The sequence below is a fragment of the Pseudophryne corroboree genome, chromosome 6 (genome assembly GCF_028390025.1).
Source record: "Pseudophryne corroboree isolate aPseCor3 chromosome 6, aPseCor3.hap2, whole genome shotgun sequence".
In the NCBI taxonomy this organism is placed as follows: Eukaryota; Metazoa; Chordata; class Amphibia; order Anura; family Myobatrachidae; genus Pseudophryne; species Pseudophryne corroboree.
The window spans coordinates 772,490,223-772,505,981 of NC_086449.1; the positions used below are offsets into that span (position 1 = coordinate 772,490,223).

Here is a 15,759-nt window from a genome sequence, read left to right on the forward strand (position 1 = left end):
CTGTTTTTGGTTCATAAGCCAACTGGGTCGTTTCGGCCCATTCTCAATCACAAAATGTTAAACAAATACATTTGGATAGCACATGGAGACATTATGCTCCATAGTTTTGGCCATGGAACTAGGGGATTACATGGTATCTCAGGATATACAGGATGCTTACCTGCATGTTCCTATAGCATTGTATCATCAGTGTTACCTCAGGTTCGCCATCCTCCAGCAACAATTTCAGTTCCAGGCCTTACCCTTTGGGTTAGCCACAACCCCCAGAGTATTTTCCAAGATTATGGTGGTTATGGCAGCTTATCTCCGCAAGCAGGGGATAAGAATTTTTCCATACCTCGACGATCTTTTAATCCTGGCACAATCCCAGGAATTGCTCTTGAGCCATCTCCAACAGACAATAACTTGTCTACAGAAGCATGGATGGCTCATAAATTGGGCAAAGTCATCTCTGATTCCATCACAACGGATGATCCACTTGGGGGCTGTATTGGATTCAAGTCTGCAGAAAATATTTTTACCTCGGAACAAGATATCCAAGGTGCAGTTAATGATTCAGAAGTTGTTACGCAGTCAAACAATATCAATTCACGCAGCAATGCGAGTGATGGGTTTGATGGTGTCAACATTCGACATGGTGGAGTATGCACAATTCCACTCAAGACCACTGCAGCATCTGATTCTGGCCAGATGGAATGGAGTACATCAGACAATAAAGAAACAGACGATGGTACTTCCAGTAAAGGTAAAAAGGTCATTTACCTGGTGGCTGCAGACATGCCATCTAGACAAGGGGAGACCCTTTTGGATATCAGATTGGGAGATCCTGACAACGGATGCCAGTCTTCAGGTCTGGGGAGCAGTGTCCGGAAAATTATAGTTCCAAGGACAGTGGACCACAGAAGAAAGTTGCCTGCCAATAAACCTGTTGGAACTTCGGGCCATATACATGGCACTGATGCAGGCAAAGGACACTCTGCAAGGAAAACCAGTCCAGATCCGCCCGGACAATGCAACGGCAGTAGTGTACCTCAACCATCACGGAGGAACTCGCAGCCAAAAAGCAATGAAGGAGGTAAGTCACATACTAAGGTGGGCAGAACTCAATCTTCCAGCCTTGTCCGCAGTGTTCGTTCCGGGAGTACTAAACTGGGAAGCGGACTCTCAGTCGACACACCATTCAAGCAAGCGAATGTGCTCTACACCCGAAGGTTTTTCAGACTCTAGTAGACAAATGGGGATTGCCAAAGATAGTTCTCATGGCATCCTGTCTGAACAAAATGCCCGCATTCAGGTCAAGAACAAGGGATCCCGGAGCGATCTTTGTGGACGCCTTGTGGCTGAAATGGGACTTTCATCTGGCTTATCTGTTTCCTCCGATCAACCTGTTACCCAGGGTGGTGAAAAAAATAAAGCAAGCAAAGGGTGCCGTAATTCTAATAGCTCCAGCTTGGCCCAGAAGGCATTGGTACATAGATCTGCAGAGGATGTCAATGGATGCTCCAATTCTACTCCCTCAACATCCAGATCTACTGATGCAGGGTCCTTGTTATCACAGGCATCTGGATCGACTGTCTTTGATGGCGTGGCTGTTGAAACCTCTATCCTGAAGTCAAGAGGATTCTCACAACAGGTAATTCAAACTATGCTCAGAGGAAGGAAACCCTCCTCAGCTTGCATTTATCACCGAATATGGCAAGCCTATATTCATTGGTGCAGTGAAAGAAGTATGGACCCAAAATCTTTCAGAGTAGCCAGGGTCTTAGATTTCCTTCAGGCAGGAATGGATAAGGGTTTGAAGGTGGCTTCCTTGAGAGTGCAAGTATCAGCATTGACTGTATGCTTTCAAAAGAAAAATTGCCAATTTACAGCATGTGCGTACTTTTTTCCAGGGAATGCTGCACATTCAACCGCCTTTTGTTCCTCCTGCAGTGCCTTGGGATTTAAGTATAGTTCTCAAAGCCCTTCAAGGTGCTCCATTTGAACCACTTAATAAAGTGGATCTTAAATGGTTGACAGCTAAAGTTCTTTCTACTGACTATGGCAGGGGTGGCCAACTAGTCAGAGGCAAAGAGCCAAAAAATATCTGTAGTCAAGAGCAAGAGCCACTATCATGCGCGCGCACAAATATGAGGGAATGGCCTAGTTGTCACAAAGCCACACCCCATTTTTGTGTACACACCTTTCGGTATGACGTTTGTAGAAGTATGACTTCATATCATAACCCCATTTTTCGTCATGTTGTACAGTGCCAGATACATAATGCCCCAGTACAGTGCCATATACATATAAAAACGCCAAAAAATGGGTGCCTCCACAGTGCCAGATACATATATGTCCCCAGTGCCAGATACACATGTCCCCACAGTGCCTGCTATGCTCCCAGTACAGATACACATGTGCTCACAAGACACCCCCCCCCCCCCTCTCTGGCGGTGGTGTCTCTTGAATTAGGCGCCGGTCCATGAGCCAATCAAAGCTCACAGTCCGGCAGCCAATCAGGAGCCTTAGCTGCCGGTCCACGAGCTCTGATTGGCTCACAGGCCAGCGCCGATTTGACGCGAGACACCGCTGCCGTGCATGTGTCTGGGGCAGCGGTGGCCAGGAGCCGACCACATCTGGAATATTGTGTATAGTTCTGGGCACCTCAAAAAAAAAAAATATATTTTAAAAAAATCTCTCAACTCAGAAAGGTTCAGAGGTGAGCCACTAAACTGGTTAAGGGGTTAGAGGCACTGGCTTGAGGAAAAACGTAAGGTTAGATTTGTTTACACTGGGAAAAGAGGCGACTGAGAGGAGACATTAATATTTTTACATACATTAAGGGACAATACAAGGATTTATCAAATAATTTGTTTATAAAAAAAAATAAAAAAAATAATAAGACACAAGGACATCCCCTGAGGTTAGAAAGGGAAAAATTCCCTACACAACGGAGAAAAGGGGATTCTTCACAGTAAGGATTTGGAATTCTCTGCCAGAGAAGGTAGTAATGGTGGACTCAATCAAGATATTGAAAAATGGATTAGATGAATTCCTAGTAGAAAAAAAAAAAAAAAAAAAAAAAAAAAAAAGAGAAAAAGAAAATCAAGGATAAAGCAAAGATAAAGCAAAGATAAAGCAAAGATTTTTTTTTTTTTTTTTTTTAAAAACCTAGGTTAAACATTTGTCTTTTTTTTCAACTTCAACAACTATATAACAGGTGAGCGCAGTTGCAATTGATCGCTAACATATTTAATAATCATTATGGGCAACATTAGACTACACTAGCCTGACGGCAGATGCTGAAACTACCATTGGGAGCTGGTGCTGGGTCAGATTTCCCCAGTGATACCTGGGATTCGTGAGATTACTTGATATGCCTTGAAATTTATGTGCTATGTCCGGTCATGCTGATTTTGCACACCCGTCTTGGATGACATTAGATTATTGAAATCGAGTGCTGTTCTTCACATCCAACTCCGCTGACCTGGCATCCAGGAATGGAAGATTTTGGTTGTGTGGTTATCTATCCCCGTACACACAAAAATAAAAAATGTATCAACCCAGTATTTTACCAGGTCGATACGGGTCACTGCTGAATTTCAAGGTCACCTGACCCAGTAATTCAACCTGGGATTAAAGGTTTATTCCCAGGTCAGGCACAAGGGTTACCCGGGTCAATGCGACCTGGCACCCGACCACAGCATAGGTAAAGGCGGTGCGGAGATGATCTCCAGTGATGCCTCCACAGCCGATGCTGCCTCTGTCCCCGGATGGCAACCCGGCATATTGCTGATCAGGAAGCCACCCTGTTTACACTGCACAGGTCCAATGCCAAGTCACTCCTGGGAACGACCCATTTCTAACTCCTGGGTATGACCCAGCAATTGCCGTGTGAATGGGATATTAATGGCAGCAAGTACTTGCTTACAAAATTTCATGTATGTTAGTACAGTTGTGACACTTGCCAATAATCCCACCACACAGCTGTAACACAATGAATGTATGATACCATTTACACAACCATAGATGGCTACTGTATTGTACAATAACTGAAGTGGGGGTGTTAGGACTACACTAGTGGTTCTCAAAGTCTGTCCTCAGTTCATGTTTTCTAGGTCACCTAGCAGGTACACAGGTGTAGTCATTACTCACCGATACATTTTAAAAGATCCATAGGTGAAGCTAAATATTTCACTTGTGATTCTGTGAGGAGACCTGGAAACCGAACTTTTGGGGGTCCTGAAGGCAGTTTCAGAACCCGTGCCATACGCACAATACTGTGCACCACATAAGGTATGTTAGAATATACAATATTTAAATTGGACTGTGTTGGTGTAGACTTGGCCACACAGATTTTAGCTCTCCTAGACAAATTGTGGGTGTGGCATTAACCACATATGATTCCTAATTGCTAAGCCCCAGTGGGACACCTCCCAAGTACACTAGTGTGTACAGCAGTCCTGCATAATATCATGGCTACCTAGATGCTCAAACATTGAGTTTTCCCCAATTTAGAGATTTATAAAGGTATTTAATGGCCAAATGTTCAGGAAAGCAGTATACCCATTAGAAACTCAATTTAGAACCCATGCACGAAGCCTGGAAGACAGTCAAGAACCAGTATCCAACAAATGACACAGAAGCAAGTCAGTCTGGGATTGTCACTTTATTCACATGTTTACAGTGGGCTTGGTGGGTCTCCGACTCCTGTGATGCCACCAGACACCTAGTACTGTGACAGTCATTACCAAGATGCCTCCCCCGGCAACAGCTCCGCTTAGCCACATCACAGGAGGTGAGTTAGTGTCAGAGATACCTGAGAACAGGAAAATAAAGTCAAGACCCAATAAAACTGAGTGGTCATGTAGCCTAGTGTAGTTTCTAGGCTACCACGCATTAACATGATGGAAGACAGATTGTATGTAGTGCAAAACACCAGGCTTAGCAAGTAGAAGGTTTGCCACTAGATAAGTAGGCATTAATCCTTCTAGTTCGTCCATCACGTTATTAAACATGTTTAGTTGGCTTGACGGAAAGTTACACCTCGGAGTACAGAGAGTGCATGTTTGGGTGATGCATCCTTATCAGAATGGCAGAGAAAGTGAAAGATGCTATGGGTAGCTTGTCCACTCAAGAATTTTTTAATTTTTTAATTAACACCTCCCCTACACTTGGTAAATCGTAAAATATTACACAGCCACAGTAGACCAAGGTTCTACAGAACAGCCCACTGAGCAATATGTTCCTTTAATTCCCAGCACCAATGAAACCCAACTTAAATGGTTTCTTCTGTAGAACACTTAGTTCTAAGCATTTCTATAAAACCAAAACCGTTTCTACCAAGAAACCCATGTTAAGCCACAAATTAACCTTGGACTGGGTGAAAAGACATTCACTAAGTAGTATACTCTACTGTGGCACGAACTATTTGCCTGCATAAGCATTTTGACATAAAAAGCAGCTCAATATTGCAATAAGCCACCTAGAGACAGATGTTACCCTGAACAGAAGTGGAAATCCTTCTATTTGAGGGAAGGTCACCATCAATGAAGTCAACTGGACCTTTGCTTACTGTGACCTTTTGCTCCGATTCCTTGACTGCTCGCTCTGCAAATACAAATGACAGTACCAAACATTAGATGTGTTCCTATTAAACGGACATTGTTTGCGCACACAGAGCCCTTACTTTTCCTGTTGCCACATGATGTTATGCAGGAATCCGCAGCAGAAGGGACACAAACAGAAGCACTGCAGTGGAAGTATACCTGTGGAACAGAGATTAAAGACCAGTAGCAGTTTAATATAGATGCTATTCCATTATACCAGATCTCTTCAGTGTCACATGCAACACATGAGCTTAGGGTCCATTGAAAGCCACCCCCAGTGGTACACATCTGAAATCAAGGAGACGTTGACATGGCAGATAAAAGCTAGTACTTAAGGATACAAAACATGCGTAGACAAAAAAGGAAGTCAAAAGACAGTGGAACTTGTCTATGTCACAGCTCAATGGCCACTAAACACCAGTGACTTGTTTGATGTAACCATGGTACAATTGTGATCGACCCATGGCACAACTCATGCAGTTATTAGAATATACATGTAGAAGTTGCTTTACCAGTCCTTCAAGAGCAAGCTGGGAACTCTGATCCACAAAGGTGAAGGTGCTGACGATGAAGCGTTGGTAGTGTGTTGGGAATGGAATCCTCTGTGTGGGCGAGCCAAGTGGGACCAGCTGTGTCAGGTAGTTGTCCCCAGTAAAAGAGCATCTGGAATAAAAAGGATTACTCAAGTGAATAGAATAATTATACCTTGTCTAACACAGACATGGAGCTAAATGGGATGCCAGCCTTACCCATCCATAAGAATGGGCCATTGGACTTGTTGGGTAGGGTCTGCAGAAGGAGTGGCCCAGCAGTCATTTAAGATCAGGAACAAGTTTGGGTCTGTTCTTTGTAGTATTTTGACCTCAAAGTAGACTGGATCTCGGAGGACTTTGACGAGAGGGTAGTCCGTCTGCACGTAGTATGAAGTATACTGTATGTCTGCCAAAGGAGAAGCCAGTTACCATGTCAGCATTCATACCTTAGTCAGTTCCCTCTCCTGATCTATAGAGGTATGCTTCCATCATTGAGTCAACATCTGTTTCTGCTCCCCAGAGCCACTTTGTATGGCTACCTACACTTACTAGCTTGCCACTAGAGCCTGCCCTACCCAGTCATTCACTGGCATATTGTTAATCACCATACCTTAGCCAGTCACCTCTCCTGACCTTTAGACAGAGGCATGCCACCATCATTGAGTCAATGTCTGTTTCTGCTCCCAGAGCTACTCAGGTCTGCATAGCAAACTACATTCAATAGCTTGCCACTACAGCCTGCCATACCCAGTCACCCACTGGCATATTGTGCATCATAGGGCAGTGTTTCCACAAATTCCATTGCAGTCCAAGTTTTAATATCCATTGACCACAGGTGACTTCATCAGTGACGTGCGGTGCGCTAAATGGCTCAGGAGGCACTGGCTAACCCCAGAGCCAGAATTCCATGCAATATATGAGCCAAAGGGTACATCTGGGCATTATACACAGGTGCTTTAGTATAAACTCCTGGAAATTTGGTAAGTTTTGATCAGAGATGTGCTGAAAAGATAAGCAGATGAGGCACTGCCTCACCTGCCATAGACTTCTTACTCCAGAGTTTGGGCTATAAAAGTTATTAGAATAATGCAAAAAAAGATATTACAAACAAATTAGTATTTTTCATATACTTTATTCAGTCAAAACTCTGGTTTAAACACAAGTATGACAGGAAAGGCTCTGCCTCACCCCACTGGACTTCATTAGTACTTCAGTCAGTTCAACCATCTGGACCTGGCCAGCTTTTAGCTCTCCAGTTGTCAGACTACATGTCCCAGCATGCCCTGCCACAACAGCAGGAATACAGGTTGGCCAGGCCCGATTTAGACTCCAGCATGGATATCCTTATAACCTGGACTGTAACGGTAGAGTTCAGGAAACAGTCAAAGAACTCCACCCACCAGATATTTTTCGATTCCTTAAGACATTTGCAGCAAAAACTGTCCACTTCTAGAACACTTGCTATGAATCAGAAAGCTGTTGGTTTTCACTTTTGCTCATTACATTGGTTCTGCAAGTCTTTGTCAATGCACTACCAACCCAGAGTACATTAGAGGTCCCATTTTAGTTAGCAATATCTTAGAGTCTAGGAAGACTAGTATCTTGTAGACCACTTTGCCTCCATCAACTGAACTATACAGTTAATGCCAGTTTCTCCAGCTGTATGAAAGCTATGTACACCAGTCATTACCTTTTGCTATCGTCAGCTCCAGGAGCAAAGGTCCTGAGGTAGACACAGGAAGTGGTGGGGGCAGGGTGAGCACCTCAACTTGCAGTGGGACAACCCCAGTATGAGAGTAGATGCAGCGGACAGTCAGCCTAGTACAATAACACAATGTTAGCTTTGCTTTGTGTACAGCACCCCTAAACATACATTAGTTTAGGTCTTACCTAAATGTACTGTCTCTTGTGATGGAGGATCTTTGCCATGTCCTTGTGTCCTTGGTGGCATAAACTGTGTTCTCGTACACTATAGTGTTATCTGATACCTGGCAAAAGATGACCAGTTGTAGATAATGGGAGAACACAATGCGTTACTTATGATAGTCAAGTGACCATATACCAAGAGGTCCTTTAGGACAAGCTGCCTGTTCTTAGTCAAGCCACTGATATTAAACAATGACAAAGATACCCTATGTCAAATCAATGTTTGGGATTGAAGCCTGGATTAGAATTATGCAGCAATTACAGATCATTTGACAGATGTACTGTATTAAGCCTTGAAGAGTGATCATGAAGAGGGATAAAGTACCAACCAATCAGCTCCTAACTTAATTTTTCAAACACAGCCTGTAACTTGGTAGTTAGGAGCCAACTGGCTGGTGCTTTATCTCCGCTTAGAACATCTGCCCCTTAGTAATTAGATCGAAACGAGACTAGGGACCCTCTTCTCCTCCTGTAATGCCAACCATCCATGGAAGCTTCATTACTTCAGTGGCCCTATACGGTGGGTTAACAAGTACAAATAAATTTTAGCCACTGGGAAACACAACCAAGTGCTCCTACTGGGTCAAGGCTCAGACAAGAGACAGTCTAGTAGTTAGGAAGAATGACAGATGGAATATAGGGCAAGCACCAGTTCTACTTACTCACATCCACTTACACAGCAGACTTACCTGGCTGGCTCCTCCACAAGTGAGGGGGAACTGGAACAGTATGAAAGCTGATGTCTTTGAAATGCTCAGCATGGGACAAGAAGTAGAGTCCACATTGAGAACACCAACTGAAGCCAAGAGCAGGGATGGTGTAGTCACATCCGCAGAGATAGCAATCAGAACCTGGCCGTCATCTGTACACTGTGCAGTCACTGGAGGGAAGACACCACAACAGAAGCAGTTGGTTGAATAGAGTCCTTCATCACATGCCTTTAGATATTGCCTGCCCTCCTGGAACAAGCTTACCTTTGTTCCCATAGTAACAGGGAAGGGAGGGGTCACTGGTTGAGAAGCAGCAGTCTAGTCCTTCACAGACCGCCCTAGTCACAGAGGTATTGGCACATGGCAAGCGGTCACCACTCTGGACAGCAGCACAGTCACCGGGGCTGGGAGCATCCATAGCTGAGGGAGAGACAGTCCTTAGTGAAGCCCCAACTAGTGATGGGCACAAATCTAAAGGCTCAGATTCTTCTCCACTTATTTACTTGTTAAGTTCTGGACTTTAGCCAGTTAATAGGGAAGGTATCTTACAGAGCATTACTAATGGCTTGTCCAGGGAAGACATTTAGGGACTCCTGTAGAATTTGATCAATAGATCCAAGAATTTAGCTTTAAAGTTGCAAGTGAACGAACATTTGACAGTGGAAAGTCAATGCAGTTACATCTGCACACATCACATGCAGGACCAGATTAACAATAGGCCAGGACTAGAGCTACAAGCCTCCACATGAAGATAGGCCCATTATGAAAAGCCAGCTGGCCTCACGGTTGGCCATAATCAAAGTTGTATTTCTGTCACTCAAAGTGATGTAGAGTTGATATATTTACTAATGAGACATTGGGGCAGAGTGTATGGGGGTTTACAGGCCTTCATGGTACTGGCCAGTAGCCACGCCTCGTCTGTCTCACAATAGGCCTAAAGTCATTTTCAGCTCCTAGCCTGGCCCTGGTTACACATAGACAGTAGGCAGTTACCTGGCAGGAACGGGCACCGGATGTCTCTTTTATGGTATTCCACTGCCCCGTTGGAAATTTGTTCTGCGATCAGAGTCATCACATAATCTCCATGCTGTGGAACAAAAGCGATTTGACATGTTCAATACAGTTGTAAATTACAGGATCCTGTACAGCGTTACATTTACACACTCCTGAAGGGGAGTTTGTGTTAAGCTTGACATAGGGAGCAGAGTAGTAGGTATAAGAGGGAATAATTTTTTTTTTTTTTTTTGGGGGGGGGGGGGGGATGCAGTTAGCCTTGGAGAGATATGAAGTGCCAGCCAATCAGCTCCTTATTGCCTTGTTAGACTGAAAAATAACAGGAGCCAATTGGTTGGTACTTTCTATTGCTTAGTTCATTTTCCCCTACCAGTTTACATATAGGCTGTACCAGCGTATTACATACATTTAAGGTTACCGTTTGCAGCCAGTGTTTGTAGTTTGCCTTACCTCCTGTCTTACATAGCATCCGTCATAGGCAGCACCAATGATCATTGAGCCATCTGGTTTCTGTCCCACCCAGAGCCTACAAGTAGAGTCATTCTGGAGCCTGTGAGGCTTTCCTGCATAATCTGGAATAGATGGAGCACAGTAAAAGTGGGGAAGGGGAGAGAGATACAACAAACACATAATGGACAGTCCTCCCCCCCTCCCACACACAGATATCTAGGAAACACCCCTCCCAGCTATACATTTCTCAGCACATTGTATTTCTGCCCCACTGGCATTGCAACATGATTTTACCAAGATAATAAAAGATTTAAGATTTTACACAGATGGTATTTTGAGGACCTCTGGCTGCTAGTGGTATTGCAGCAGCTCCTCATCACTGATAGATGGTGTTGTGCAGTGTTCTCCTTCGAATCTTAGAGCCAGTGGCGTCAGAAGGCAAGTGCGGCCCGCACCTGGGTGTCCCCCTCAGAAGGGGTGACACCAAAGTGCCAGCTCTTCTGCAGTGACAAGAGCCAGCACTGCACGCTGCCCAGTCTCTGGGGGCAGCCAGCATCTTTGGGGAAGCTGGACATGCCCCCGGATTGAAGCATAAAAGATTAGAGGCCACACCCCTTTTAAATTAGTGCACACCACTTTTCAGACACCCACAGCTCCAGCAGGCTGAGCGGGGGGAATACAGAGTGCACACTGTTACTGTAAGGATGTGCCCTGTGGGCACATCCATGTTGTGGTCCCTAGCTGGGGACAGCGCTGGGGCAGCTTGTCTGTCCCCAGCGCGGAGTGTGCGGCGGCGGGTGCCTGGTGCAGGGATCGGATGTTTCCCTGCACCAGGCTGTCGGCGGCGGAGAGCGGCGCGGCGGCGCTTTAAACTTGGCGCCGCTGGGGCCGCCAATGAGAAGCGCTGCCCGCGGCTTTTTGAATCCGGCGCCGTCCGCGAGCCAATCACGGCTCACGGGGCGCCGGCCAATCAGGGAGAGACGCCGGGCGGGAGCCGAAGAGGGCGCGCGCGCAGAAGAGCGCGAAGAGGAAAGAAGATCCCGGCGGCAAGAAGAAAGAAGACGGGCTCGGAGAAGAAGATGTCCAGCGGCGGCTGGACGCGGCGCGACGACGGCGGCGCTGGCCAGGACGGGCCAGCGGCCGAAGATTAAAGAACAGCGCCGGAGGGGTCACCAGGGGTGGGAAGCAAAGGGCTGCCGAAGCTCCCCCCTGGTGCCTCTCCCAGCGGGTCAGGTAGGCCCTTATCAGGCGCCCCTGTACCCGCCCCTCCCTAGACCACCGGGTGTTCGGTCAATAGGCCCGTGGGCACAGTCAGGCCCTCCCGGCCTGTGGGCATGTAGTCGGGCCCTCCCGGCCCGTGGGCATTTGGTCGGGCCTCTCGGCCCGTGGGGGCACATAGGCAGGCACTAGGCCTGGGCGCAGGTTGGGCACTAGGCCCATAAGTATAGCCAGGCCACCGGCCTGTGGGCGCAGTTAGGCGGGCATTAGGCCCGAGGGGCACGGTCAGGCACTAGGCCTGTGGGAGCATTAGAGGGCATTAGGCCCTAGTGGATTTTGGCCAAATAGGTACGATAAGGTGACCTTGGGCACAAGGCCCAGGTCACCCAACGGGCAGCAAGGTAGGCGGGCGCTAGGCCCGTGGGCAAAGTCAGGCCTCCGGCCTGTGGACAGTTAGGGGGCGCTAGGCCCATCGAAGCAGTGTTTTCCCCGAGGTGAGTAAAGGTGACACTGGGCGTTAGGCTCAGGCCACCCTGAGAGTACGGTAGGTGGGTGAGCTGTGCGGTCCCCACTGCTGGGTGTTCTGAGTCGGGTAGATAAAGGGACAGCACCGTTTTATGTTGTAACTCCGATAGTGTGATATATGTTGTTACCGTGCAGGGCAAAGTGTATGTGTTGTGTAAGTTGTGCATAGTTGTGTTGCACCACACCCACAGAGCTAGTTTGAGGGCTCTGCTGTTGTAGATAGTATAGGGTGTGACACTAGGTCAGAGTTAGGCCCTGCACGGCTGTTTCTCTTTGCCTCCTTACAGGGACCTGTAAGTGGAGAAGATCGGAGTGCAAGACTTGTGACGGTGAGTAGCATCCGTGTACGTCTGTCCCTTGTTTGTCCCCGAGCGCCGGAGTTAGGATTGCTCACGGACGTGAGAATCCCTTTCATCACACTACGTGCGAAAGCGCGAGTGTGTGAAAGCTGGGTAGCTGAGGCTTTGTGCCGGTGATGACCATTCACCCAGCCGGTGAAGGTCGCAGCCACCCCTGGGGTATCCCCTGTTCCACCGGAAGCAGGGTCGATACCCCCTTTAATGTAGACCATTCTCTCCTCAGCTCGGTCGACGGTCAGCTCCAAGAGGGAATCGCCGTGTCCGGATCCGAGTGAAGATTTCCAGGTCCGTTGAGGGTTCCGGTACCTGAAGGTGAGAGAGAGCGGCGCCTGGCGAGTACCGAGTCTACACCTGCACGGCAGCAGGCACCACCACACGCACCCCTCACATTACCACACCCGGTGGCACCTCTGCTGAGGCCAATTAAACACCCCCTCTCTCTGACTGCTGTTTGTTTCCCCTTTCTAGCACCTGATATATAATTATCTCCAGGAATGATTGAGCAACTGTCACTGTTTGTTTGCATGTCTGACAAGGCATTGAATGGGAGCAGCATTTGGAAAGCCTGCTGTTCCTTGAAGTGCTAATGGAAGATCCTGGGGGTGGCTCCCAAGTAAGTTAGTCCTCTGTCTGGATGCGTTTTAGTAATAGCCTTTATCATGAGGCCTTACTGTAGACAAATCACATGGCCCTATGTGGGCACTGCCATTATGTAGTGTTAGGACTGTTGATCTCGGAGAAGCCTTGATGCGGCCAGCAGCTAAACATGTCTTTGCAAATGCATGTAACCAGTTTCTCTGAAATTCCTTTATCAGATAAGTTAAGATATGGTTACAGGTAATTTTTTGTGTGTCGGGGAAGCACCCCCTCTGTGTGCTGTTTGTGACCCCTCCCCCTTTCTAGCACCCAATATATAATTATCTCCAGGAATGATTGAGCAACTGCCACTGTTTGCCTAGACCAATTATACACAGGAGGCTCAGAGCACATTATATACAAGAACTACATTAAAAGATATCTATAAATATTTATGCAGATGTACAGTGTGTTTAGCTTAAATGGCCACTTGTCGGGGTTAGTTTATTCTTGCACTTAACATGTGTACAGTAAGGTTACCACCTCATCACTTTAATTCTGCTCACATTACACAGGTTCTGTGGCTGGCCGACCAAGACCATTTCACCTTTGTTTTTTAATCAGCCACGGAACCTGTGTAATTAATATGTGTCCAGACTTAAAGGGATGATGTGGTAACCCTACGAGAGAGAGAGAGAAGAGAGAACGAGAGAGAAGAGAGAAGAGAGAAGAGAGAGAATACCACCCAACTGTTGGCTGGTATTTTAACTCGTCACAGCTTAGTACATAGGCATATATTCAATTGAAGTCAGATCCTCTCCAACACGTCACTATTCAATGCGGGCCTTTCCCACCTCCCATTCATTTACGCCCTCTTATGGGTGAAAATGAATGGTCATAAACAACCCATTTTCAACCACGGCGGGGGTTGAAAACACACGGATGAGCAGAGATTCCGCTCATCCACGTGTTTTTCAACTTGTCGGAAGTACCGACAGGGCAGAAGAATGGAACTTTAATTGAAGACTGAAGTGTCAGGAAGTTCCAATAATCATCAGAAAGTGCCATCTTTACACTCTGTCAGAACTTCCTACCAGAATTAAATACTCCCCTAGACTCCTATCCCTTTAAACTAGGACACATGAATTACACAGGTCCTGTGACTGGCTTAACTCAAGCCTGAATTTCACCTGGCTTTAACAGGTCTTGGAGGGCTGATAGATTTTAGAGGGGAAAAAAAAAAAAAAAAAAAACACCACACATCCCACACACAAACCCCGCCTTTATGAGAGACATTTTGGCCTAGGACAGGTTCAGGAACAGAGGTGGTCATTCCGAGTTGTTCGCTCGTTGCCGATTTTCGCTATATTGCGATAAGTCACTTAGTGCGCAAGGTTCGCAGAGCGCATGCGCTTAGTTATTTTACACAAAAGTTAGGTATTTTACTCACGGCATAAAGAGGATTTTTCATTGTTCGGGTGATCGTACCGTGATTGACAGGAAGTGGGTGTTTCTGGGCGGAAACTGACCATTTTCTGGTAGTGTGTGAAAAAATGCTGGCGTTTCTGGGAGAAACGGGGGAGTGTCTGAAGAAACGGGGGGAGTGTCTGAGCGAATGCTGGGTGTGTTTGTGACGTCAAACCAGGAACGAAACGGACTGAACTGATCGCAATGTCTGGAGTTACTCAGAAACTGCTAAGAAATTTCTATTCGCAATTCTGCTAATCTTTCGTTCGCAATTCTGCGAAGCTAAGATACACTCCCAGAGGGCGACAGCTTAGCGTGTGCAATGCTGCTAAAAGCAGCTAGCAACTCAGAATGAGGGCCAGAGTTCCTGTTTGGGAAAAAAAGTGTTACATATATTTATATATATAGCACTGCATGTTCTTATTAAGAGAATACTTACAAGCTGTTGCCTTATGGTTAGTGAAGGGATCACAAGAACCCAGATCACTTTCTTTCCAAGAAATTTATGCTATAGTTTCACATTTCCACCAGAAAGTAGCCTAGTAACTAACTGTCCTCAACAACTGATAGATTTTAATAGAAGATGCAGAGTTCCCTTTATAGAGGCCAGGTCTCCCCAGTTAGGAAATAGAGGTCAGAGCTACTCACCCAGTACTGTGAAGGCAGAAGCAAAATCCAGGCGCACAGAGGGCAGAGAGAGACGCATCTTACTGGAACCACAATGCAGATCAGACACATCTTCTAAAAACTCCTCAGTACCAGACACTAAGCTACAGCTCCACAGCAATACTACACACACCAACCAGCCCCTGGAGAACCCCATCCTGCCTGCAGCCCCCAATATTGCACACCCCAACCAGCCCCTAGAGACCACCATCCTGCCTGCAGCTCCCAATACTGCACACCCCAACCAGCCCCTGGAGATCCCCATCCTGTCTGCAGCTCCCAATACTGGAGGTGAGCTGAGGCTGGTCATTTATACCATGATGAGGAGGCGGAGCCTGCAGTGTGATCAGTCAGGTGCTAATGTGATCCCAGGTGTGCGTCATAAGGCCACTCAGGTGGGTAATAAGCACATTGCCCCATTATTCACTATCACTTACCCCAACTTACCATCCATTTTTTTTCCAACAATTAAACGGACTATACACCTGTATTTTGTATTTTACCTGTGTATATAATTACACACTGTCCCACAAATAATTGTATTTTATGTGTTATACACATGGGAGTCCCAAAGCAGAATTATTTTATCTATTCATTTATATAGTGCACTCAGTAGTTACATGGCAGTGCCGTACACAGATCCATTTATAGCTGTTGTATCACTATATGAGATACGGGCAGGTGTGGTGAAGTCTGACATCTCACAATCAGTTAGGCTATTACC

General features: G+C 46.4%; 1 protein-coding gene across 1 annotated transcript; it reads right to left on the minus strand.

Moving 5' to 3' along the window:
• Positions 1 to 4,632: 4,632 nt before the first annotated feature.
• LOC134933442 (zona pellucida sperm-binding protein 4-like) lies at positions 4,633 to 15,325 on the minus strand. Its single transcript, XM_063928658.1, has 12 exons — positions 15,018 to 15,325; positions 10,225 to 10,346; positions 9,754 to 9,847; positions 9,025 to 9,180; positions 8,740 to 8,930; positions 8,015 to 8,112; positions 7,815 to 7,942; positions 6,341 to 6,530; positions 6,104 to 6,254; positions 5,672 to 5,750; positions 5,485 to 5,592; positions 4,633 to 4,801 (listed from the first exon to the last, which is right to left on the minus strand). The coding sequence occupies exons 1-12, from the start codon at positions 15,298 to 15,300 to the stop codon at positions 4,656 to 4,658; spliced, it is 1,746 nt and encodes a 581-aa protein (XP_063784728.1). The 5' UTR covers positions 15,301 to 15,325; the 3' UTR covers positions 4,633 to 4,655.
• Positions 15,326 to 15,759: the final 434 nt, after the last annotated feature.

Bases quoted from the DNA above. Each gene is read 5' to 3' on its own strand.
- LOC134933442 (XM_063928658.1), bottom strand. From the start codon at position 15,300: ATGGGGATCTCCAGGGGCTGGTTGGGGTGTGCAGTATTGGGAGCTGCA. The intron at 7,943-8,014 runs GTAAGACCTAAA...TTATTGTACTAG, and splicing joins ACAAGAGACAGTACATTTAG to GCTGACTGTCCGCTGCATCT. The intron at 5,593-5,671 runs GTAAGGGCTCTG...TTGTATTTGCAG, and splicing joins ATCATGTGGCAACAGGAAAA to AGCGAGCAGTCAAGGAATCG.